This window comes from Microtus pennsylvanicus, chromosome 21, assembly GCF_037038515.1.
Source record: "Microtus pennsylvanicus isolate mMicPen1 chromosome 21, mMicPen1.hap1, whole genome shotgun sequence".
Taxonomy (NCBI): domain Eukaryota; kingdom Metazoa; phylum Chordata; class Mammalia; order Rodentia; family Cricetidae; genus Microtus; species Microtus pennsylvanicus.
Window position 1 is genome coordinate 26,879,875 of NC_134599.1, and position 25,619 is coordinate 26,905,493.

Below are 25,619 nucleotides of genomic sequence, written 5' to 3' on the forward strand. Positions count from 1 at the left end.
TTCTGTATCTTAGTCTATTGGGACAATGAGTGAGGCTTTGTGTAACTGGTGTGTGTGGTATGTGCACACTTCAGCCACAGCACCTGTGGTCTACTAGGCACCTGGGCTCACATTCTGGACACGACATGTGGAGGTTGATAGAGGGCATCTTTCTTTCCATTGCTTTCCACCTTCATATTTGAGGCAGAATCTGTGGCTCTGAACTCAGCTCCTTAACCTGGCCAAAGACCACTTGTCTCTACCCGTCCCTGGGGTTGCAGGCACGCTGTGGTGTCTGTCTTTATGCATGTGCTGGGGATCCAACCGGAGGCGCTTCTGTTCGTACAGCAGACACTTTACCTTCTGAGCCATCTTCCCAGCCCTGCTGTCTAAGATTTTAGATGCTGCACAGTTTTAGGAATGGCCTACATTCCTAATTGCTCTATTCTATTCTATTCTATTCTATTCTATTCTATTCTATTCTATTCTATTCTATTCTATTCTATTCGACTAAAACATTTAAAAGGTGAAATACCCACAGTTGACTTCTTCCAAATACATAATTGTTTTTAGCTTTTATAACTAAGAGGGAAGAGTCTAGTAGTGCCTTCTATCTCATCTCTATTTCTTCTATCTCATAAAATTCTAGAAATTTATTTATTTTTTATTAGACATTAAATTTTTCTAAGTCTTCTAGTAGTTGCAATAGTTGATTATCTGGAGTAGTTACTAAAAAAAATTAATTATCATTGTTCTTCACAGTTGTATTCCAATAAGTGAACCTTCTAGATAATTATCTCAAATGCAGTATACAATTGAAATGCCTTTTTGACAGGTTTTCTCTGTGGGGGAGCTAAGCAAATACTATCAGTGTTCATCTAGCATTGGCTCTACATACAAAACTGTTCTATTACCCAGACTCAGGGAAAATATTACAACCAAGTAAAATTCTCTCAGGCAACTTGTACTAGAGACTGGCTGCGGTTTTCACATAGGAAAGTATGGTGATACAGAAATACATTTTATTATCAAGTTTTGAGAATATTTACAAAAAGTGGGATGTAACAAAAAATATAAAATGTACGAAACAGTGTCATTATACACTACTTTGAAAATTATCACGTTTCTAAGAAACAATTACTTTTTATGCAAACACAACTTGGCTTTAAGACAAAGAGAAAAAGTTATGCAGGTTAAACAGTGGAGTAGGTACTCAACGCCAGACCACCTGACAGTGCCTTGGCAGTCTTTCTCTTTAGACACACAGGCCTTCAACAAAAACAGAGTGCAATTCACGTCACGGCTTGTAGAGCCTGATGAGAGCATACAGCAGAACAGCCACTCCCGTGAGCTCGCCTCACAGCAGAGTGACGCACAATTGTTCCATCTTGTACGTGGTGGTCAAGCAGACCTTGCAGAAACGGAGGGAAGTCACCACCTCTCACAGGGAAAATTCATTCACAGACGTTCCTTAATACTCTTCACGACTGCGGCATGAGAACAGTAAGGGGGATATGTGCAGGGTCTCCTGGACACACACCTGGACAGTACACCATCAGTGGCTGGGCCGGGGAAGAGGGACGTGGGACATAGGCCTGGGTTCAAATTCATATTCAAACTCTATGACCTTTAGCAGCTAACCTTGTGCCTCAACTTCTTTAAATGCATGTAGTCACGTGGCAATTGTGAGGATACTTTAAAGCATCAAAACTTAACAACACAGAGGCAGCCTGTAATGTTTCTGTTTCTTCAGGATGATTTTAATATTCAGTAGATCCCCGCAGCTGCTTTCTCATCTGTGAAGACACTTCAGTCTTGGTCCGCTCACACACAAGACTGTTTCTCTCTCTCGCTACCTCAGACCTGATCAGCGGTAGCTGACTACATTGACGGTTGTTCCAGACTGTCAGAGATGTTCACACATGCCGGTCTTCATGGCCACACCGTGGATGGCAAAGGCAGCAATCTATGCTCTCCATTCTACAGATGAGAAACTAAATGCTTAGACAAACTGTCTCCTGCCCAGCGCAACAAATCTAAAACATAGGAAGCTCACACTCACACCCAGGTCCTCGGACTCCAAATCTCTGCTCTTAGCACAGAAAAGGGACACCAGAAGCCGTACTCTTGGTGACGAGTGGGAATGAAGAAACATACCGTATTCCTTCTCTTTGGGGAAAGCAGATTGGAGCATCACTAATGTGAAAACCAGAAAGTGCCTCAGAACTCCAAAGTTTCTAGGTTTTGGAGGATTTCAGATTTGTTAGTCAGGGATGCTCAACCAGTGAAGTATGCAGATCTTTCAGTATCTGGAAAGCTGAAACCCTTCTGGTGTTCGACTGCTCAGATTAGAAATACCAAATCTGTATTAATAACTGCTACGAAAACAGCTGGCTGCTGGAGCTGAAGTGTAAGAAATTCTTACTCTTCCTTCATCTGCCGTACTCGTAATATGGTCCTGCCCCGGTAAACTGAACTTTCATGTCTGACTTCAACCCACTCCCCCAAACTGCTCAAAATAAAATGCTGATTTAAAAATTATAGATATTACAGATCCCATCAAAGGCTAGGGAAGAAGGAAAAGATACTGCTTGCTGTCTCGTGACATTTGCTGTGGATTAATTTTATCGGTAAACTACTCAACCCATGTGAGGGTTAATTATGTAGTTAGTCGCAGAGCTGTTCCCACTGGCTGTAGGCACACAGCTTGCATTAAGATGGTGTCAACTGAGAACACAGGGGTTGAGGGGCAGAGCCGAGTGATGGCCGGCAGTATCTATTCGTTTTGTAACACCAACTGTCCGTTTATCCTAGTGGTTACCGCAGCACAGAAAAGGTGACAATTTTTATGCCATACAGATCATATTTAAGGATACAAGGGTACAGCCCCCAAAAGGTTAGCAGTACAGTGTTCCATCTGTAGGGACCCAGAAGAATCAATGCCTCCGGCAGCAGACAAATACTAAAAGTCCTTACATATATTGTTAGCCTCACAGCAATTGCTGAACTACAAACCTGTTGTGTAATCAGCCTTATAAGCAATAACTAGACAGTCACAGGCTTTTTAAAACAAATGATGTAGTTACAGCAAAGGAGAGATAAATTAAGTGCTAATTCACATTGTGCTAATGCGAAGGATTAAGGAAAAGGACAGAACCAGTTATTGCTTATGCTCTAAGAATTTGTAACAAGTTTCATTCTGACGTCATTATGTGGTCTCATTACTCAGTTTCCCTTCATGTACCTATTCGTCACGAGCTATAGGACTGGTGCCGCCAATCGTTTATTTCCCCACGCCGTGCCTCCTTGGGATGGCAGAGAGCATCAGTTATGTAGCAGAGTATCTGTTCATGAATGAAATCCTGCCTCACTGAAGTTAGCCTGCTGATAATCAAGGATCTTCTTCCATATCATCTGGATTGGGGGCCATAATGAAATGCTTTGGGTATTCGAGGTTGTGTGTGTATGCATGTATTTCCCAGCGAGCATCATCACTTTCATGTGTAATGTAACGTTCTCCAATGCGAGTTTCAAATTCTCTGAGGTCAAGCCAAGTCTGATAATCCTAGGAAAAGAAAATGATTATGACCCATAAAATAGACAAATACCGCAGTCCCCTCTTTTGTTCACAGCCTCAGTGACACCACTGACAACTCCTACCCCTAAATTCTAACTGTATTTTACATTAGCAATGCTAATGATAAATCTTAAACTCTAAAGTCTGTATAAAGGAAAGGAACTAGTTTCTGGAAAATTCTCCTAGGCTTTTGAGCTAGTTAATAGTAATCATCACAAAGACATTCACTTTATACAGCCAGAGGCATACATCTTATTACTCAAAATAGGGTCAAGTGTTTGAATCTATTATCAGGTTGACTTACTAATCAATGAGCCCAGAAGTCCATTTGTTTAATGTTACTTCTACTCCCTATTTCCTATAAAATAGTTGTGCAGCGTCTCTGCTTACTCTCAAGGGTGGATTTTTGTCGAGACAAATCTCTAAAATAACTCATGGAGGAATCAAGCCAAACACAAATCTTTTAGTGGACGTTTAAAATAAAACATATTGAATAGTATGCTTTGTTGACCTTAAAAAAAGGAAGGCATGAACAACTAAGTCCTTATTAAAGTCTCACTGATTCAGTTCGTGGGTGTTTAACCACCTGTCGACACTGACTTGAAGGATAGGCCACACCACTTCCAGATGACGCCTAAAGATTATCCTGAGAAATGTGCTGAACTTGTTGCTCTCTGAGTGGATTGAAGACAAACTCACAGGAGGCTAAGAAGCAGACAAAGTCTTTTTTTTCTTTACCTGTAGCCAAGGATGACTGAGAGATTTGTCAACACTGAAACGTTTTCTCATCTTCACTTGAAGCAAGTTGTTTATCAAATCAATTGCTAGATGAAAAGGCAAAAATTAGATATGAGTTTAGGGGAATTGTTCTCAAACCCGTGATTTTGCCTGCAGGAGGGCAGTTTGATCCATGTAAACATGGCATGAAGAAATTTTCACTCCTCTAGTATATAGAATTTAACACGCAGAATTGACCCACGTGAGAATGAATGCCGACTTCTGATGGAGGAGTTAATTTCATTGGTTAATGAAGAAACTGCCTTGGCCCATTTGATAGCCCAGCCCTTAGTTGGGTGGAGCAGACAGAACAGAATGCTGGGTAGAAGAAAGTGAGGACAGACGCGATGAGGCTCTGGCCCAAGATGGAGAAACTGAACCACTACAAAATCAAGGCAACTATAAAACTACACATTGATCAGACTGCATGCGTCTGGAATACAGATAAGAAAGCCCAGTTCCAAGTGGCAAAGGTTTTCCCTGAGTCCTTCATTGTTTCCATGTTTTAAATTCCTCACATCCTTGTCTGTCCTGCCCCTGGGCTCATGACCAGTATCAGTTTCAGGAGCTCTTCCATTCCGCCCGCTGAGTCAGGACGTAGGAAATGACTAAGGATGACAGCAGAGGGCTGTGGGCCATACTGCCTGCCTTTAGAGCTCCGAGACAGCTTTGAGCTCCTTTTGTTACAAAGTGAAGCGCAGGCTGTTGTCTTTTCTGTTGTTCCTGACACTCCTTCCAGCTTAGTGGGTATTTATTAACTGTCATCTGGCCCAGTGTGTTTGGAATGGTAAAAAAAGACCTCATTCAATGGCTGGCTAAACCCAGCTCAGGACATTCCGCAGCGCTACTTCTACTACTTACGAGGGAGCTGTTTCCCAAGGATGGTGCACTGCATCAGTAAACTTTATCCCCTTTCCTGCCTTTCTCCCTGAACCTTCCCTGAGAAAAGGTCTTGTACAAGGCCCTGAAACCTCCACAGTACTGGGATTGCTATCCACCAACAGCCCTGGCTTATTCTTATCACACCCAGAAGCAGGCATTACAGACGGAAAAGCCCTCACTAGTCATGAAAACTCCGGCACGGAGCTTCCTGATGGTAAGAGATCAGAGGACTGCAAACTGAACTGCAGATACCAAAGCGCGTTCTAGGTATAAAGTGCATGTGCTCACAGTGTCTAATCGAGGAGTTTACCATTGTTCTCAAGACTGGGATAACTAATCACCAAAACAGATACTGTTCGTCTAAGTAGATCTTACACAGCTTGGAGGGGGGGCAGGTCAGGAGGACTCACAGGCCAATCACAAGTTAGGAAGTCTCTGAAGAACTGCAGCGGTGAGAAAGAGGGGCTGCTGGCAGGGGGAAAGACCTGAGCAAGATGCAGGAAAGAGTTTAGTACAGAGCATATAATAGTTTTGTATAACAAGTAGGAGGTGAGGCTAAAAAGGCACTTAGCAAGGGCCACAAAAGGAGTTGACAACTGCGGTGTGGTTAAAGGGAAGTCCGAGTGGATGAAACGACCTTCCTGCAGATGGTGCGCCCAGTGACTGAGACATTAGGGAAGAAGCTAGTAGACAGCACAGGTAGAGATAGGATAGTTCAGCAGTTTCTGGAAGAGGCTATTGGAGCCTGGGTGACAGCTGTGCCTGAAAATTATGAGAAAACTGAGACAAACTTTAAGAGTAGAGAGTTTGGCTTTGCATAGTGGTGCACAGATCTCTGAGTTCAAGGCCATCTGGGTCCACACGGGAAGTTCTAGGCCAGCCAGAGCTACAAAGTAAGACCCTATCTCAAAAAAAAGTAAATTATAAGCTGGGTGGTGGTGGTGCACATCTTTAATCCCTTGGAAGGCAGAGGCAGGTGGATCTCTGAGTTCAAGGCCTACCTGGTCTACAAGCTAGTTCTAGGATGCACTCCAAAGCTACAGAGAAACCCTGTCTCAAAAAACCAAAAAAAAAAACCAAACCCCAAAAAAGCAATAATTAAAATAATAAACACAAGTACATTGGTCAAAGACTGGTAATGGATTAGGGAAATGAATGAGGGCTAATGGTGCGGACCTGGAACTTGTTTCTCTTTTACCTTCACTGGAGATCTCTCGCCATGGATTTGGTGGGTACATAAATGCAGCATTTTGGATTTGGTCATTTATATCTTCATCTTCATTGAATGGAAATGTGCCGCTGAGGCTCACGTAGATGATGACACCCACTGACCACATGTCTAGGGACCGGTTGTAGCCTTTGCTTCTGAGAACCTCAGGGGCTAGGTAGGCTGGAGTTCCCACTACTGACCGCCGAAATGACTTCTCACCAATGATGCGTGCAAACCCAAAGTCACACAACTTCACCTGGAAATTGAATGTGTAAAAGCTTATCAATATGCATATCAATACCTGTTCCTAGATATGTTCAGTGCACTTAACCAAAGGGTACTAATTATACACAAAACAGTTCTAGACAGGGAAACTGAAATATTTCCACAGAGGCGGGCAGATACATCTACAGCTCTTGATATAGTAGAAAGAAGAGCTAGCCAATTGCTTAATTTAAAAACAATTTGTATTCCATTTTCCAGATTCAGGGAGCAAGGGTTCAGTCCTGTTTTTTTTTTTTTTTTGGTTTTTCGAGACAGGGTTTCTCTGTGGTTTTGGAGCCTGTCCTGGAACTAGCTCTGTAGACCAGGCTGGCCTCGAACTCACAGAGATCCGCCTGCCTCTGCCTCCCAAGTGCTGGGATTAAAGGCGTGCGCCACCATCGCCTGGCTTCAGTCCTGTTGTTTTGATGAGATGGGTGGAGGGTGCTGATCTTCCTTTACTTTTAAAGGAGTCCCTTTTCTATCTCTATAATAGGAACTGTGTTTCAGTTTAGAATCCTCAATGGTCTTTCAGTGTCTGAGCATAAAAGTGCTCAATAAATGTTTTGCTGCATGAAAAATAAGCTACAAAATTAGTATTTTGAAGCATCCTTTATTTACTGACTCTTAGAACAGCAGTTCTTAACCTGTGGGTTGAGACCCCTTGGGAGGAGTCAAACAACCACTTCACAAGGGTTGCCTAAGACTATCTAGCAGGTCCTTCTGTTTGTGTGTGGCTTGCATTGGATAATCAATAAAGACACTGCTTGGCCTGATAGGGAAGAACTTAGGTAGGCGGGGAAGACAGAACAGAATTCTGGGAGGAAGAAAGCAGAGACAGAGAGCTACCATGGAGACGCCAGGTCAGACATGCTGAATCCTTCCCAGTAAGCCACGACCTCGTGGTGACATACGATTATCAAAAATGGATTAAGTCAAGATGTGAGAGTTAGCCAATAAGAGGCTAGAACTAATGGGCCAGGCGGTATTTTAATTAATACAATTTCTGTGTGGTTATTTTGGGTGTATGCTAGCCGGGCAGCAGAGACCAAAAGCAGGCCCTCTTTCCTGTTACAATCTATGTATCAGATGTTTACGTTACAATTCACAACAGTAGCAAAACATCAGTTATGAAGTAGCAACAAAAATAATTTTATGATTGGGGATCCCTACAACATGAGGAACTGTATTAAAGGGTTGCAGCATTAAGAAGGTTGAGAACCACTATCTGAGAATATCTGTTGCCCAGGAAGCTACGCATCAGTAAGTAAGTAAAACGAGGCTTACAGATGACAATGTCTACAAAACCACAGCACAAACAGATACTGGAGAGCAGAGGGGGAGGCATATTCAAATGCTGCTTGCCGTTTCTAGTATACGCCCTATGACGCATGCCTTGTGAATAACATTAACTGCATCATAACTGAACCTGGAACCCCTCTACTCAGAAATTTGGAGAGCACAGACATTAATGTGTGGTTGTGAGCCATTTATGCACAATTAGAACCCCCTAAAAGTTTATTTCTTGAGACCTATTTATATCTAAAAATGTTTAATGGACCACAGCAATACAATAATAAAGTCTGAATTTAAATGATTCCACTACTGATTCAAGCTGGCATTAAAGACGACAAAGGCATGTCCTGAGTGCTCTGTTTTGTATTAGGAGGGTACTTTGTAAATGTCACTAACTCAAAATAGTTTTGTTTTTTTTTTTGGATTTTTGAGACAGGGTAGCTTTTGGTTCCTGTCCTGGAACTAGCTCTTGTAGACCAGGTTGCCTCAAACTCACAGAGATCCACCTGCCTCTGCCTCCCGAGTGCTGGGATTAAAGGCGTGCGCCACCACCGCCCGGCTTCAAAATAGTTCTTAATGTCGGGTTCTGGAGAATGTCTCACCTGAGGAAATGGTTCTGCTGACGCAAGCAGCACGTTTTCAGGCTTTAAATCACAGTGCACAATATTCTTAAAATGTAGATTCCTCAAGGCAACAAGTATCTGTTAGGAAAACAGGTTTTGAGAGGAGCAACTGAGAGAGAGCAATGGCAAGCAGGTATGAAAATGCCATAATGAACCCCGTTACTTTATATGCTAACCCAAGACCTGGAGAAACACATAAATGTTAAGAGCACAAGTTGTTCTTGCAAAGGACCCAGGTTCAGGTCCCAGGACCCACATGGCAGTTCACAACTGTTTGTAACTCCAACTCCATACGATCTGATGTCCTCTTGACCTCTAGGCATCACACACACGATGCGCGCGTGCGCGCGCACACACACACACACACACACACACACTACACACACACAGAGCCAAAACACACACACAAAATTTAAGGGTGATTCTGCCCTTGCAAAGGGCTTTCTCTTAACGCCTAGAAAATGAGCTAACCTCTAAGATGAGTTCTTGAATTATATGATAATTTCAAACTTATTTAATCAAGATGTAGTTAAAAGTATTATTGTTTCACTTTTATTAAGGCTACTAATCCTTAATTTCTCAATGGCAAACATGGGGCCATTAATTCTTAGTTTTGCTGGTTTCAAGGTAGAGTTAAAATACCTGTGTGACCATGAATTTAGTAACTCGCTCTGGAAGTCGACTTTTTTCACTGGACAGAATCATTTCCAACATATCTCCATGAAGTTTTTCCATCACTACGAATACTCGTTCTGGGGTTTCAAACATACACTCCAGATTTACAATCCCAGGGTGGTGTAGATTCTGAAGAGAAGTGGCAGGGTGTTTGAATGACCATTTTCAGTAAAGAACTAATCTTACCATGAAACCAACTGGAATACTGCGATAATTATATGAATACACAGCTCAGAAAGAAACAGTTTACTCTCACCCCTCCTCAAAAAAGCTTCTTTTTGCATTAGATAGAAATCATTACAGAAAGGCACAGTTGATCCAAATTCAGAGACCACGGGTACCCAACACCAAATGACACACCTAAACCCAAGACCAGGAAGCCTGATGCAAGATAGTTTCTTCTACATAGGACAGGGAAGCTGCATCCATGAAACTTCAATGATATGGTTGCCTTAACAAGACCTGTAAAATGGCACTACCGGATGACATGCCGACATGGATGGGAGTAATCTCAGAAGCCCTACCCATAAACGAAGAACTACAGTCAAATCATGACTGCCATGAAAGGGACAATCAGTCTGCTACAAGGAAGAGTCCCTGAAAGATCCAATCCCAAGCAGTGAGTCCTAAACGCACAAACATATACATACATATGTATACACATATACAAATCAAACCAGCAGATTGTATTTATAAATTTGCATGTATATATGTAATAATAATGAATAAAAAACTTAGACAGTAAACTAAAAGCATATAAAATGAAAACTACAACAAGAATAATAGGTATTTTCCCCAGTTGTGTACTGAGAAGTGGTTCAGTGAAGGGAGGGACTGTTTGCACTGTCTTCTGTTATGTCCTTGTATTTTAAAGAAATAGCCGAGGCTGGCTGCTTTACTTTTACACGCACTCCTACCTCCCAGACACAGAACTGACACCTGGATTTACTGTATTATTTCCTTTATTAATTCCATTTTTAATGTTTATAATTTCTTCTGCCTTCCGTAGTTATCCTTTTCATAAATATGTATTTTAGTGTGTGTGTGTGTGTCTGTGTCACAGTGTACATATGAAAGGTGGCTAGAGTATAAATTATAACACGGTTTCATTCAATCCATGTGAAAGTTTATGTGGAATGCTCACTGACTAAATCTTATAGAACCAATTTCAGTAAATAAAATGTGATTTGAAAATTTTGTTTTACAAAGAATTTGTGGTATAAGTTCACATTACTCTCTTTCTCACATTCAAAGAGTATTAAACCTCATCTTTAAAATCTATATACATATAGATTTTGTTACGTGTTTACACACTGCCAGGAGACCTAAAGCCACAATTTTGAACACACACCCCCTCTCCCAAATAAATAAGTTTATAAGAAGGGAGTGTATCTGGAGACACCCTAAAGTCACCAAATACCATTGATATAAACAACCAGAATTCACTGTGTGCAATAACTGAAAATCCCTAAATTCAATACTCAGTCGAGGGCTCTGTTTGTGATCAAAGTCAAAGAGAAATAAGTCCTTAGATATAAACCCTCATTTTATTGTTCTACATACTAGTTGGACAGCAACATTTCAAAATTAAATATAAAATGACATCAACAACACACTCATACATAGCCTATGTAAATGCTACTAATAATCTGAAGTTAGCTTGTTGGAAGCATGGTTTGGGACGAGCTTAGGTACCTGCTGACCAGAAACTCCGATTATCATTCCACTGTTCCTTACCAGTGATGATAATGCCAGAAATGAATCATTAATCATTTGCTTAAACACTTCTCTCCTTCAAAGGAGCCTAAGTGCAGCAGACTATCTTAATTCCACACACAAGCAGACGGAGGGTGGAGAGCATTAACTACTACAGGGGTATTTCTTCAACAACATGGAAAGCCATGCAATGAGCTAACGGGCATTTGAGTATGATTATTATTCACAACATTCAGAAGATAAACCAACAAGCTACATAACTCCCAAAGGAGCTAAAGATAATAGGTCAAAAGAAAAATACAAGTACTTTATTTTATGTGATTTACATTCTTGCTAGCAAAACTTCAAAATATATTTTAACAAGTTGAGTATGTTGGTGCATATCTGTATTCCAGCACTCATGAGATATAAAGCTAGAGGGTCACCATGAGTGTGAGACTATCTTGGGCTACAAAGCAAGCCTTGAAGTCGAAAAACCAAAACAACAAAAATCCCAAATAAACCAAAATAAACGCCACAACTTTTAATGAAATAATACAATGCAAGTAACTTTGAATTAATAGAGTAACACATTACTGTTAAAAGGCACACTTTTAAAACCAGTGTTTATTTTTATAGTAATTAGTATATTCACATTATTTCTGAGAATCTGATAAATAAAATAATGACATAAAAATACAGCAGAAGTATTAGTATCCCTGAATGAATTATGACTGGATACTTCCTATCTTTAGAGATTTCACTCAGGAAAAAAAAATCTAATCAAACTAGTATTACAGAATAAAATACTAACAAGCCTCCTTTAAACTTTTAAACATTATTGCAATCTTTTAAAAAAAGGACCTGCACTGTTTAGTAGTCAAAACATCAAAACCAGCCTCCAAACCTATCCTTATCAGCATCATCAAAAATATTCACTCAGAAATCAAAACTCAAGTTTATGTAACCATTTTAATTTTTTTGTTTTGTTTTTACCTGTAAAATAGCGACTTCATTCCGGAGTTGACTTTCTTGCTTTGTGGGGAATCTCATCTTATCAATTACTTTAATAGCCACATCCCTTCCAGTCTTTCTGTGTTTTCCTGTTCAAGAACAGAAAAGAATCAAATGGGCAGCTATGGCAGCTATATCAGAACAGGAAAGCTTTACTGGGACGTTGTTCAGACTGAAATTTAATGTATTTACTCTTGCATTTTCTGTTGCTCATTTTCTTTTCTACAGTCTTAAGAAATGAGATTCTTTCCTCTATAGTACTGCCCTGTAATAAAGGCAATTTCATGACCTGAAACGTCCAACATCTTCGTGAACTTTCTTGCTGAGAAGTAACAGACTATGTTAAATAAATGAGTTTTTAAATGCCCTAAGTCTTCAGAGACTGTATGTACTTTATTTTATTTAGGTTCACTAACTTTATTTAACTTTATTTTTAGTTAGGTTCAGCAGAGTGATTACGTTATAGCCTCAAACTCCAGATCTCTATATTTTAGACATAAAATAAATATGCAACAGTATCTCATTCATTCATTAAAATGATTAGTTGCCTTGTATTTATTAAGTAAGGTCACCGTTTAAATGCTACAGTTTAAGAGGTGAAAAACAGCAGGTATATTTATTTATTAGCTCCAGTTAACACACAAGTGATTGGTTTTCTACTAATCTATTAACTTGAAAATTACAACTGTTTCAAGGACACAGGCCCCAAAATGTGACTGATTTAAGAGGGCATGTTTGGAAAGGTGCCAGCAGTACTCCAGACCATTTTCTCTTCCTTCAGTGAGGTCTTACAGAGACATCACTAGTCTAAAAGGGACAAATGTGAAGTTACAAACCACAGTGTTGTGTCTATGTGTAAAACCCACACGTTTTCTGTGTAGAACATGATGGCAGATACTGGGAGTATAAGGAAAGCCCAGAATCTCTAAAGCCACCGTTAAAGTCCAGTAGGAAGATGAGAGAAACCCCAAGTGTTACATGCACTACAGCATAAGGATGTGGCGGGAGCACCATGGGAGCACACTGCACTTGTTCCGTGAAGGTGGGATGGGGAGAAGGCACGTGAGAGGAAGCCCTTCCCTGAGCCTGAACACAAAGGGATGTCCACCAGAGGAACACAGGGTGGAGAAGGGCAGAGGGCAGCACAGAGGTATGCAAGTGTGACTGGAAGAAGTAGAAAGGAACTGCGGTTAGAATGGAGGCTACACAAGCAGGAAGAGAATGTGACCACAGAGAGCGTGGGCTTCGGGATGTCAGATGTTGATTTTTCTGAAAGGCTCACTCCGAGAGTGTGAAAGAAGGGTCCAACCGAAGGAGGAAGCAAGGGATGACAAAGATTTGACATTCTATCTTGGAATTTTGCTTATAAAGGACTTTCATGTACACATTAGTTTTAATTCCAGTAAGTCTATGAGCAGTGGACTTCAGTTTCCTAGTTTCATCAAGCAGATGATGAGATACTGAGACACACGGAGGCTAAATAGTTTCATCGGCATCCTTTACCGCAGAGCGTGATGAGTTCAGATATTCACCGGTTGTGGTGGCGCACGTCAGCAGGATTTGCTGAAGGAGGCAGAGGCAGGAGGAGCATGAGCTCGAGGCTAGCCTGGGCTACACATTAAAAAAAAAAAGAGTTCAGCTAGTCAGACCCTATAGAAAATTCATGTCAACAGAAAATGAATACTGCTTCACACTAGAAACTAGTGGGGAGCATACTTGAGTGAACAGCCCACACAGCCCAACACTAACACATCTTTACATGTGATCTTTAAGAAGAGGGAGACTTACTACAAAAATAATTCCCTGATCCTGTTACTTTTAGAATTTTCCAACTGAAATGAAGTGATACTGTTTTACCAGAAAGGACTTAGTTGAGAGGATGCAAACCAACCTTTGAGGAAAAGGGAACTTAACGAATCTGTGAGCTACAAGAATGACAGCCGTCTTAATATTTACAGTTTAGAAACTACACATATAAAAGGCTGTACTTGCTTACCTCCATAAACAATGCCAAACTGGCCAGAACCAAGCACCTCATCTGCAAAGATCTGGTACACACTGCTGATGTCCTATCAAGGAAATAAGCAAATACCATAAATGTCTCTGAATGATATAATTAAACACATTTTAATTTTTATGTTAGAGCAAAAAGTTTTCTATGCTGATCCCTGGAGGTAGCTGGTCACCCAGTTTGCCTAACTAGTCAGTGAGCCCCAAGCTAGTGAGTGAACATACGTAGGCATGCGCGCACACACACTCAACAGGAATGATGACTAAGTTTGCCCTGGAACCAGTTTGCCTAATCAGTGAGCCTCAAGCTAGTGCGAGCACACACACACACACACACACACGCACACGCACACGCACACGCACACGCGCGCGCGCGCGTGGTGAAAGCTGTTAGAAAGGAATGATGCCTGAGTTTGCCTTGGCCTCTACATACACAAGTGTACCTAGACCAATATCCAAAATCAACACCTAAATTTACACTGGGATTGAGATGTGTGTGAAATTCTAACACAAATCCACTCACTCAATGCTCCTCCCTCCTCTTTTTTGGTTACTGTTTGCTGCTCTCAGAACATTCAAATACTAACTTGGAGTGTGTAGCGCCAGAACTGCATTATGGGCACGACTGGTAAAAGGTGAATATAAGCCCATTTAACATATTCGAAGCTTCAGCCTTGAAGCAAACACCAGTGAATGTGTATATGCATATATGTTAAGTTGTAATACAGACTTTAAAGGTTGTAAGAATCATTTGTATAAGCTTATCAACCTCAATTCAACTTTTAATTTAAGTAATGAAATTTTGGTTCTAAACCATTGAGCCAAGGGGCATTCAAAGCAAATAAGGCCAAAGCTGAATCTTTCCTCCTTAGCCTTGGATGCACATCTCTCTAGGCTCCCGAGGGGTTATCCAGACGTGTCCTCTCACGTTCTTAGGGTTCCCCTTTCTCTGCTCAAGGTGGAATTTATTTTAGACATTACCAGGGCGACACAGGGGTTATATCTCCTGATGATTATTATCTCTTCCTGATTAGAAATTCATTCTCGACTCCATCTCAGAAAGCCCCACGCTTCTGTTAGAAAACTATAATAGCTTGAAACTCCAGGTGAGAGAGGTTCTTATCCGAGAACAACACAAAACGACTTTATAGTATTTCTGTTTGTTTCTTTCAATCTGATCCAAGAGGTAGAAAAGTATGGCTCCTGGCTCTTCCCCTGTGGCTTAATCCATGGTTAAGTTTTTAAAATAACTGGACAAATCAAAGTAATAATTTGTTATATGTTTATAGTACAGGAGATTCATATTTTAGTGCCACACATTTAGTAAAATAGTCACATGCATTCCTGTGTAGGTATTTGCTAAAGTGGCCAAAGTTGGGTAGACTCTACCATGTAACTGTTTAATATTTGGTCCTTTACAGAAAGAGGCTGTCATACTGCTACACAAGTTAGTGTGCTTACACACAGCAAACTTAATATACTCACTGAGGGTCCTCCATTTCCTGCTTCTTTCCATTTGCTCATCCTGTATCTATGCATGCATGCATGTCTCCCAGCTCACTCCCTCAACACTGGGCAAACCCAGTCCATCCTCTGAGGAGAGCTCAGGCTACACTTCTCCTCAGGAAGCCTTCTCTGTGATCAGACAAAGCGCATCACTGCGTAGTTCTCATGATACCTTCTAAGTGAAGAAATTCCCATTTTCATGATTAGAAAGAATCTGCCTTAATTTCTAACCTAAAGCAGAACTGCTAGCTCAGGGCAGCATGACTGCGAAGTTTAGCTTTGTATCTTAGCAACTGCTCAGTACTTGGGGACATAGACTTGATCCTGACAAGACTTTCACATTAATCTCTTTATTTTAAATATCTGGCCTGCACATATTGGATCTAATTATTGCTTACCACATTCTCCTGAACCTGGGAGTTAGATACGGAGATACTGGTGGCCAGATCTTCTGTAAAATATAAGAATGAAATGAGAAAAAGCACAAAAATTAGTATGTGACTTAATATGATTTACTAGCATGAAAATCAATAGCGCATTAAACTTAAAAATACATAAATACAGATAATATACTCAATAAAATGTTATATCAATACTAATCCACCCACAAGAACTGAGTAAATAAAATGACACATCTCTATAAAATAATACTCTAAATATTTAGTAAACAACATAGAACCATAACTACTGAGTCAGAAAACAAGCCATGATGTCCTATTATGGGCAGCGTTGCCATGGATCAGTGATAGAGCATTTGTCTATTATGTGAGAAGTGTAAGGCCTTGGATTCAGTTACCAGCACTGTCAGAATCAAATGAAGAGAAAACAAGCTGTAGGTAGCAGGGTCTGAATTAAAAATAAAAATTTTACTTTTGGGGAGTGAGTGCTGTAGGCTGGGGAATGAGGACTGTAATATTTATATCTCTATTCTGCTTATACTGTTTTAAAACTGTAGTGGATTTTAATTGGATTTTAATAAATAAAGACTGCCTGAAGATCTGAGAGTAAAACAGTCCCGCTGGTCAGCCTTACAGACCAGATTATGGTAACACACACCTTTAATCCCAGTAGCCACACTAGTTGCCATAGAAACTGGGCAGTGCATGCCTTTAATGATAGTGGTGCACACCTTTAATCCCAGCCCTAGAGAGGATTATAAAATGGGAGGAAACAGCTCTCAGTCACACAGTCTCCTTTTGAGATTCCAGGAAGTAGGATCACCATTTCAGACTGAGGTCAAGACAGTGGCTGGCTGTTTTGCTTTATCTTTAAGTTGAACCCCAATTTCTGACCCTGAGCTTTTATTAATCGTGCTTTATAAAATATAAAAAAGTATGCATCTGGGGATGGTTCAGTGGTTAAGAACACTGTCTGTTCTTAAAGAGGACCTGGGTTTGAGTCCCAGCACCCACAGGGTGGCTCACAACAATCTGTAGCTCCCGTCTTAGCGGATCTGATACCCTCTTCTGGCCTCTGAGGGCAAGCATTCACATATGTAGTTCATAGACATACATAAAGGTAAAACAGTTGTGCACATTTTTTTTAAAAAGCTCTCTTAATTTTCAATAAAAAGCTTAAATTAGATAAATTTATACAGTGGTAATGAAGTATAACATTACGTAATCCAGACTTGCCTGAAACTCTCTACAGAGACCATGTTGGCCTCGTACTCAAAGACATACACCTGCCTCTACCTTCTGGAGTTCTGGAATTAAAGGAGCATACCACCACATCCTGAAAGTAATTCAGATCTTTAAACAGCAATCAAGAAAAGGCACGAACAGAATTAATGTGTCTGCCACTGCCTTTCAGTGGCCAGTTTCATTTTTTCTCCATGGTCTTGCTATCTGGATGCATCCAGTTTTAATTTCTATAGGTTCCAGACTGGCTACTGTATAGATAGCCAGAGGAACAAAGCAGGAGTAATATTAGTTTAAGTGCCAGGCACTACGCCAAGTCACTGTGTACATCTATTTTTCTTCCCACTTTAGATGACAGAGTCCAAGATCACACAGCAAAGTAAGCAACAGCAATGAGTCTACATTCTCCTATGATTTTGCCTCAGAGATTTTGGATATTAAAAATAAAATGTGTGTGCATATATGTCTCTATCATTTCTAGGGGAACGAATCTTAGTTTTGGTTAAATGTTATTTTGTCTAAATCTTCCCAGAACTTAAATACTGTTAAGTATTTGCCATCCACTTCCCTATCCTGTCTCAGGTCACACTGAACAGCAAAGATGCACATGACTACAACCTTCATCCTTCTGATTACTCCCGTCTCCCAAGTGAAGGCAAGACTACCTCCTCTCCCTCCTCATTTACCTCTGCCTATCCTAGTCTTGACTGCACCCCAAATTCCAAACCATCATTTCTATTATGAAATCTCTACTTTTCCTATCCAGATCTCAGTTTCCACAGTGAAGCATTCCTTATTTGGTTCCTGTACTGTATTTTGCTACGTCCTAACACCCGTATATATCATATTTCCTTAAATAGCTTTTATTAATTCTCTCCTGGATTTTAGTTCAAGGCCTAACATAATGCACAAAGCAGTTGTATAAAATAATATAGGTAAACTGAGATACACTTTATTTGGAAAGTAATTAATACTTATTTCAATATAATGAATGAGTTATGTTTCTCTATAATTCTCTATAGACATTATTACAACAAGGTAAAAGTGATACTATATGATAATTTATTTACTATTAAATATTCATTCAACATTTATTTAACTTGGGTTTAATTTTATAACTTGTGTTGGTGTAATACCCTCTCTCGCTCTTTTTGAGACAGAATCTCACTATGACTCTGGCTGGCACTCGCTTTACAGGCCAGGCTGGCCTCTAACTCATAGATCCACATGTCTCTGCTTCTCCATTGCTGGAATTAAAGTCATGTACCACCATGGCCACCTCAGTATCATTTTAATTTCTGTCCTGATTAACTTAAAAGTAACATCATTGTGACTTAACAGGTTTTATGTGTATAATGTAAACACAGTACTTTATTACAGATTTATATGCCAGCAGGAAATAAAGTACCAACATTTAATCTCATGAGACTTCATTGATGCTAAGTACTATAGCACTGTTCTTTATCTGGTCCCACTTAACATTAACAATTCTACAAAGTAGCTACTATTATAGAGGCAAAAAAAAATACCTATCTCAGATCGGACAGAGAGCAGGCTGGTAGATGTAGAGCTTAAATGTAAGGAGATAAATTCTGTAGGCAGTTGTGTCTAGACACTGAGTTGTCACTCACATATGTATTCACGCATATGTACATATGAATGACATCCAGTGTAACTTTATGAAATCATTATCTAAAATGGTATTTCCTATTAGAGACAAAACTTAAACATTAAAAATGCAAAATAGAAAAAGAAAAAAGAGCGCAGCCACTCAAGGATATCACAAATGCTCAAGACAAGAAGCCGCCAAGGTGTTTCCACTTACTGTGGTCTTTCCCTTGACCTGGAGAAGTGCACACACTCGCTTGAGGAGTTACAGGCATGAGGGCCTGGCGAATTGCTTTTTCCCAGCTTTGTGCTACATCGAGTCCCACTCCAGTGGCAGCGAGAGCAGGGTTGTGAGAGCTGCTCCCATTGTTCTCCCCAACAAAGTATACCACAGTATCAGTGATGATTTCAAAACAGTGTGGGTTGCTGCCATGTGAAATGCTGGTGAAATCTTGAGGAGAAGATATGCGGAGAATTTCTGAAAGTGGAATTTCCTGAAATAAAAGTTAGTCATTGAAAAACTATGAATACATACTTGGTTTTATTCTTTAAATACACTAAAGAATCAAAGATAAGCATGTTTGTGAATGCCACTAAGACCAACACAGTATACGGTATATGGATTACATTATGGTATGTCTGTCTTAAGTGTCCAGCAATGCTAGAGGCAGCACATAGAGTATTAGAGACTCAGAGCACAGGAGATGTGTAATGTGCTAGACGGGCAAGCATGAGGACCCGTCAGATTCCCAGAGCTGGAGGGTGGCAGGCAGGGACAGATGGATCTCCGGGAGCTCATTGGCTGGCTGGTCTTTCCAAAACAGTGAGCTCCAGACTTCGTGAAAGACCCCATCTTAAAAAATAAGGTAGAGGGGCTAGAGAGATGGCTCAGTAGTTAAGAGCACTTTCTACTCTTGCAGAGGACTTGGGTGTAGTTCCCACCCACATGGTAGTTCACAACTACCTGTAATTCTAGTTACAGAGGACCCAATACCCTCTTCTGGCGACTATAGGCCCCAGGCATGCACACAGTGCATATACATAGAGATAAAACACCCATACACATAAAAAAAGATCTTATACTTCAAGAAAAGGTAGACAGAAATAGAGGAAGACATCTGACATCCATCTCTGTTCTTGCATGTACCTGCAGATGCAATGTGTATGCACGGGTGTACATGCATGTTCACACACAAACACACATATACATAGACAGTGAAATAAGGGAGAGACTTGGGGTGGAGAAGACCATTAAGACACAGGCAGAAAAGCATATGGAGGAGGTAGTTTTCCTCCGTATCCAACACTCGTCACCTTCAATGAGTCAGTGCCACTCAATAGCTGTGTCTCTGTGACTGCTCTTCTGCAAGCAATACCCTTAAACTGAGCAAGAAAAAGAATCCCGGGCAGTGAGGTTGCTTATGCATTCCTTCCAGTCTATACGTTGGCCTAAACCATCCATTAGTTCAATCCAAATATTAGGCCAAAAGCCATAGGCAATTCAGCTTTTTTAGTCTGTGTGTATGTGAAATGGAGTTGAAGAGCAGCTGCTCCAACAAGGACCTAAAATGACCACTGGAAACTATATTAGGCATTCATAAGGATATTTACATAAAAATGAAGTTAACCATATAAAACTTGACTGAAAAACCAAAAAATACTATTATAAAATGCAAAACCCTTACCTTATAATATTTTGATCCAGATTCATTTTGAAACAATGTTAGACATTTGCTGTCAAGTCTCCAATAATGCCTCTTCCTCTATTAAAAACAGAAGTTAGAAAAATGTGGTTCAAAAACTACTCCTTCCAAAATACTTGCACTTTCCCTTGAGCATCCATTCCTCTATTTTGAGTAGGCTTAAACAGTGGGGCTTGAAATTCCAAAATATAGAGAAGAAACCTAGTGAAAACTATCACTCCCACAGTGACTCTCATCCTACCCCACTCTTCCCCAAGCAAGCTATGTTGTTTTGAGGGATCCTTTTGTAGACAGTCACACAAATGTCTATGGATTATTTACATGCATAGATTTATGTAATTGACTTAGATGCTAAATTTCTCAAAAGATACACACAGAGCTGCTTCCTGAGCACCAACAGCCAAGTGGTTCTCAGGCTCCAACCATTCTGTTTACCCTGGTGCCTACAGGTAAGGGCTTCCAGAATGCAGAGCCCCCAGACCCACACTTCTCCAGTTCCCCTAGCTCCAGCTGACAGACCTGGGCTGCACTTAAGCCAGGTCAAAGGTTTCTCAACTGGTCAATGTGCTGAGAACAAAAAGACTCAGTGCTCAGTTCTAAACAGGACATTGATATTTAGCTAATCACTACCAGGGCTCAGACATCACACAGCAGGCAGAAAGAGCCAGAAGTTGGGAGGAGCCCTGTGAAATGCCACCTTCAGGGAATGGCACGGCTTTGCAATCATACTCATAGCAACTGTGGTTACTCTGCACAAGACTAAACCAGATCAAGCCAGACAAAATCCTGGTATAGGTAGAGTGGATGACCCTTAGGTTTCTCCCCTTAATGAGGAGTCGTTAATAGTGGACAGTTGCTGGGAGAGGGGGAATAATTCACTTCTTTTGAGGATATGGACGCTGGTAGGGTTTGCATACTCCAGTGGGTGGCCATATATCCAGGCATTTATTGGTAGTATTCATTAACTTGACTTCGTGTTTATCATACACACAGAAAGACATGAAGTTGAAAGGGTGATGTTTTGGGGGACATGGGAAAAATGGAGTAGATATATTTCACTGACTGTAAACATATATGAAATCCTTAAAAATACAGAAAAAAATTAAAAAGATATAAAAACTGTTTTGATAGTGTTTTATTTTACATATGACTTGACCTGATTTAGTTGTATCCCTAACACAAAGGCGACTACTCAGACCAGTGGTTCTCAACCTTCCTAATGGTGCAACCCTTTAATACTGTTCCTCATGTGGTGACCCCAATCATAAAATTATTTTCATTGCTACTCCATAACTATAACTTTGTTTCTGCTATGAACTGCAACGTAAATATCTGTGTTTTCCAATGGTTCTAGGCGACCCCTGTGAAAGGGTTGTTTGACCCGCAAAAGGGTCATGATCCACAGGCTGAGATTCATTGACTTTCTAACTGCACTGTATTATGAAAATTTTGATTTCTGATGTACCAAAAAAAAAAAGAAAAAAGAAAATTGTTATGCCAGTGCAAATTGAAGTTAATATTTCTTTTATTACAAAGAAAACCACACTTTATGCATAAGAGTAATTTTATTTCCCTTTCTGTGATTTCTCCTTTCTTATTAATTTGCTTTTTTATTGGGTTGTAGTATTTCTTATTGTCAATTTGTTGGCTTAGTCACAATTCTTGATTAGTTCTTATTTACAGTGTAAGTTGAAATGCCCTTTTCAATTTGTCATCTGTCTTGTTTTCCAGTTGCCATAGAGAACTTCTTTCATGAGATTGGTGAATTGATCTCCCCTCTCCAAAACGGTCTTTATAAAATAACTCTTCCATGTTTCTTCTAGTGGTTTAACTTGAGACCATTTAAGTCTTTATTTAGTTTTGTTACATGTAAAGTGTGATTTATGTTATAGTCATTTCCACCCCAAACAGCTATTTGGCTATCCCAATGCTATTTACTGAATTACCCATCATTAGACACACGAGTAAACTCTCAAATGTGTGTTTATATTTTTTAAACTCCGGCTGAAAGGACACGGATTATAAACAAACAGAAAAATACTCAGTCATGATCTGTACTGCTGGCACCATATGAAAACCTTACTGAAACCACCTAAATATATTAAACACTTTGCATGTTTTAAATATTTTTATTTTTTGAGCATTTTATAGATGCATATAATGAATTTTGATCATTCTTACTCTCATTATTCCCCCTAACTCTGTCCAGTTCTCACACCCACCTCCCCAATTTTGTATCACCTATAGTTCAACTGGTGCCACCCATAAATTCCTGGGTATGGGGCCATTGAGGATGCATGGCTGACCTACTAGGAGCCATAACCTTAAAGACGATCAAGTCTCCCTCCCCCAAAGCCCTTGGCTAGAACAGGAGCTTGTGAGCTGGAACGGTGACCGGCTTGATCTTGTACAGGTAGCCATAGTTGCTGGAGGTCATGAACACAGCAGTTTCGACACGTCCAGAAGACACTGTTCACTTGGGTCCTCCCCAACTCTGGTTCTTACTATCTTTCTGCCCCTCTTTTGCAATGGTCCCTGGAGTTTTGGGGAGAAGAGCAGGTCTGATGTGACTGAACACGCCATAGAAACTTACTGTGATGTGACCAGTGGCAAGTTCCTGTGTTAACTGTCACCCTCTACACAAAGAGACTTCCCTGAGGAGGTCTGAACACTGCAGCAATCTAACTTTGTATTGTTCTTAAAAGACTTACTAGCAAATACTCAGCAAATTTTAATGGCTACTGTTCTAAACTGACTGCTTACTAAATGCCAAACATTGTCCTAAGCTCTTCTTATATATACTGGCTCATTTGGATGTACAAGAAAGTACTACTATTACACAGACTTTATAGACAGAGAAATGGAGGCATAAAAAGAAGTAACTGTACCATGTTTACAATTTTAGTGACAGACTTACGAGGGCCTAGCTCTGAAGCCAGCATTTTTTTTTTTTTCCGAGACAGGGTTTCTCTGTAGCTTTGGTGCCTGTCCTGGAACTAGCTCTTGTAGACCAGGCTGGTCTCGAACTCACAGAGATCCGCCTGCCTCTGCCTCCCGAGTGCTGGGATTAAAGGCGTGCGCCACCACCGCCCGGCTCTGAAGCCAGCATTTTTAACAACTCTACTCTGCTATCTTCCTCTGCCGCTCAACTAAACTTTACAATTCCTCCCTTTTGCTTACACTGATCCAAAGAGAACATGCACATTTACACTACTTATACACATAAAACAGTTGTTTCCTTCCGTACTATAGATGACTATTCAAATGCAATTCCAATTTTTTCCATCTTTAGCTAGAATCATTACTCATAACTTACACATTTCTATATTGTATATAATGTCTTAATATATTATTTCATTCTTAATTTTAAAAGTGCATAAAGTAAAAATCACCATCAAGTTTTACTAGCACATTCAATTGTATGGAATTACTGACCAGGTTATCCCTGCTGGTATAATGGACCATCCACCCTTCCTTCACCATTGTGCTGCTCTTCCTCTTTGTGTGCTTGATGGACTGTACAACCCTCATCAGTGGAATATTATTGCTGGTGGATGGACTAAAAAATATTTAAATTTATGATCAATATTGTCAGTATCTATTTATAAAGTATCATACATATTATATATAGCCTCATCAAAATTTTCAAAGATAACTGAGCTAATGCTTTTCAAAATATTATAAGACAACGACTTAAAAAGAAAATGAATTAGTCCTGTTACACTGATGCACAGTTAGCGTATCAAGTGCCTATAATACTGTAACTAAGAGTTTGTCAAGATCTTTTCTGGAAGGCCGTGGACACACATGAGAGGGGAGGGAAAGGAGGGGAGACGATGGATGCAGCAGAAGGATCTTCCAGTCAGGTGACCTGGAGCCTGGGGAACTCATTTGGGTTTGCTGTTGAGGAATTTTCTTGCCCTAGGCAGAAGAATAAATTCATAAAGCAAAACATGTTTACTCAACTTCACTGGGTTCAAATTTCAAAATTAGTAATCAGTTGATCATATTAAAGAAAAACATTATTAAGAGAAATTACTTATAGCTATTAAGAAAATTAAACATTGTAGTAAGTAAAATCAGGTCAAGTAAAATTGTATCTGGAGAAAACGTGCAGTTTGGTGTATGTGTATGCAGACATCTCAGGAATGCATTCTCGCTGCTCATTCCACCACCTGGTAACCTGCATGTGTGAGGAACCCGGGTTGCTCCATTAATGATTTAACACTGCTCCATAGCTGGATATTTTATCCAAACTATTCAATAACGTTCTCTTCTTTTCAAGAACGTAAAAATCCTTGTACTTTCTATCTTGAGTAGATAGCAAAAGTGATAGAGCTTATTTTAGAAATATTGTGGTGCACACAAAAAAGAATTAGCCTATTTAATTAGATTTTAAATTACATTTAAAATTCCACTTAAAGAAATGCCACCTTTCCTTAATGGAGAGGCTGACCTGCCTTTGCCCTTGGCAGCAGCTTAGTTTATTACCTGATTGTCTTAACAGTCTCCTCATCTCGCTCCACGTCAACGTCAGTCGGGTCCAGGAAGAACATTTTGTCTTCTGGTGGGGACGGCTCCTCTGAGTCATCCAGGCCCCTGCTGCCGTCGCTGTTCACATCGTTACTGTCAATATCCATGGGTATATCTGCATCAGTTCCCAGACTGGAAGGCTCTAGGAGAGTTTTAAATGAAGTGCAGTTTAATATTGATAGAGTATCAATGCATTTAATCAGATCAGTCTTAAAATTAACTAGGAAAAAAGTTTTAAAACTTGAGAAAAATATCCTTGAAGATTCAAGATGAGGAAGTCTGCTTGTTTCTTACTTTTTTTGTGTGCTGGGGCTCAAATCCAAGGCCTTGCAAATTCTAGGCAAGAGCTTTACTGAGAAAGTATATGCAGAAAATATCAGATAAGGGAGTTGTATTCAGAATACTTACTGAAATTCTGTAATTCACTAATAAAAGATAAAACATTTATTTAAATGCTGATGGGCTGTAAGCCAGCACAGTGACTTTGGAAGGCTGGCAGGTCTTCAGAATGTTAAACAGAGTCCCTGCCCAAGTTAAATGAAAACATGCCCACAGAAGTATTACTGAAGTGCACAGTGACAGTATCCCTAACAACCCACGGAGGTACACCTCAGACACCCACTGAGGTAA

The 25,619-nt window shown here is 40.1% G+C and overlaps 1 protein-coding gene across 2 annotated transcripts in view; it reads right to left on the reverse strand.

Annotated features, from left to right (window-relative positions):
- Positions 1-984: 984 nt before the first annotated feature.
- Positions 985-25,619, reverse strand: part of Prkd3 (protein kinase D3) — a 66,200-nt gene continuing 41,565 nt past the window's right edge. Inside the window, exons 8-19 of one of the 2 annotated variants that reach the window (XM_075954958.1) lie at positions 24,948-25,131; positions 23,892-24,015; positions 20,439-20,516; positions 18,971-19,247; positions 15,904-15,953; positions 13,986-14,058; positions 11,972-12,078; positions 9,248-9,409; positions 8,585-8,683; positions 6,414-6,681; positions 4,295-4,380; positions 985-3,544 (exon numbers count right to left, since the gene is read on the reverse strand). In XM_075954958.1, coding sequence (XP_075811073.1) covers positions 3,371-3,544; positions 4,295-4,380; positions 6,414-6,681; positions 8,585-8,683; positions 9,248-9,409; positions 11,972-12,078; positions 13,986-14,058; positions 15,904-15,953; positions 18,971-19,247; positions 20,439-20,516; positions 23,892-24,015; positions 24,948-25,131 — 1,682 coding nt within the window. In that variant the 3' untranslated portion in view covers positions 985-3,370. Of the gene's footprint in view, positions 3,545-4,294; positions 4,381-6,413; positions 6,682-8,584; positions 8,684-9,247; positions 9,410-11,971; positions 12,079-13,985; positions 14,059-15,903; positions 15,957-18,970; positions 19,248-20,438; positions 20,517-23,891; positions 24,016-24,947; positions 25,132-25,619 lie in introns of both variants that reach the window. The other variant, XM_075954956.1, reaches the window with a different exon arrangement.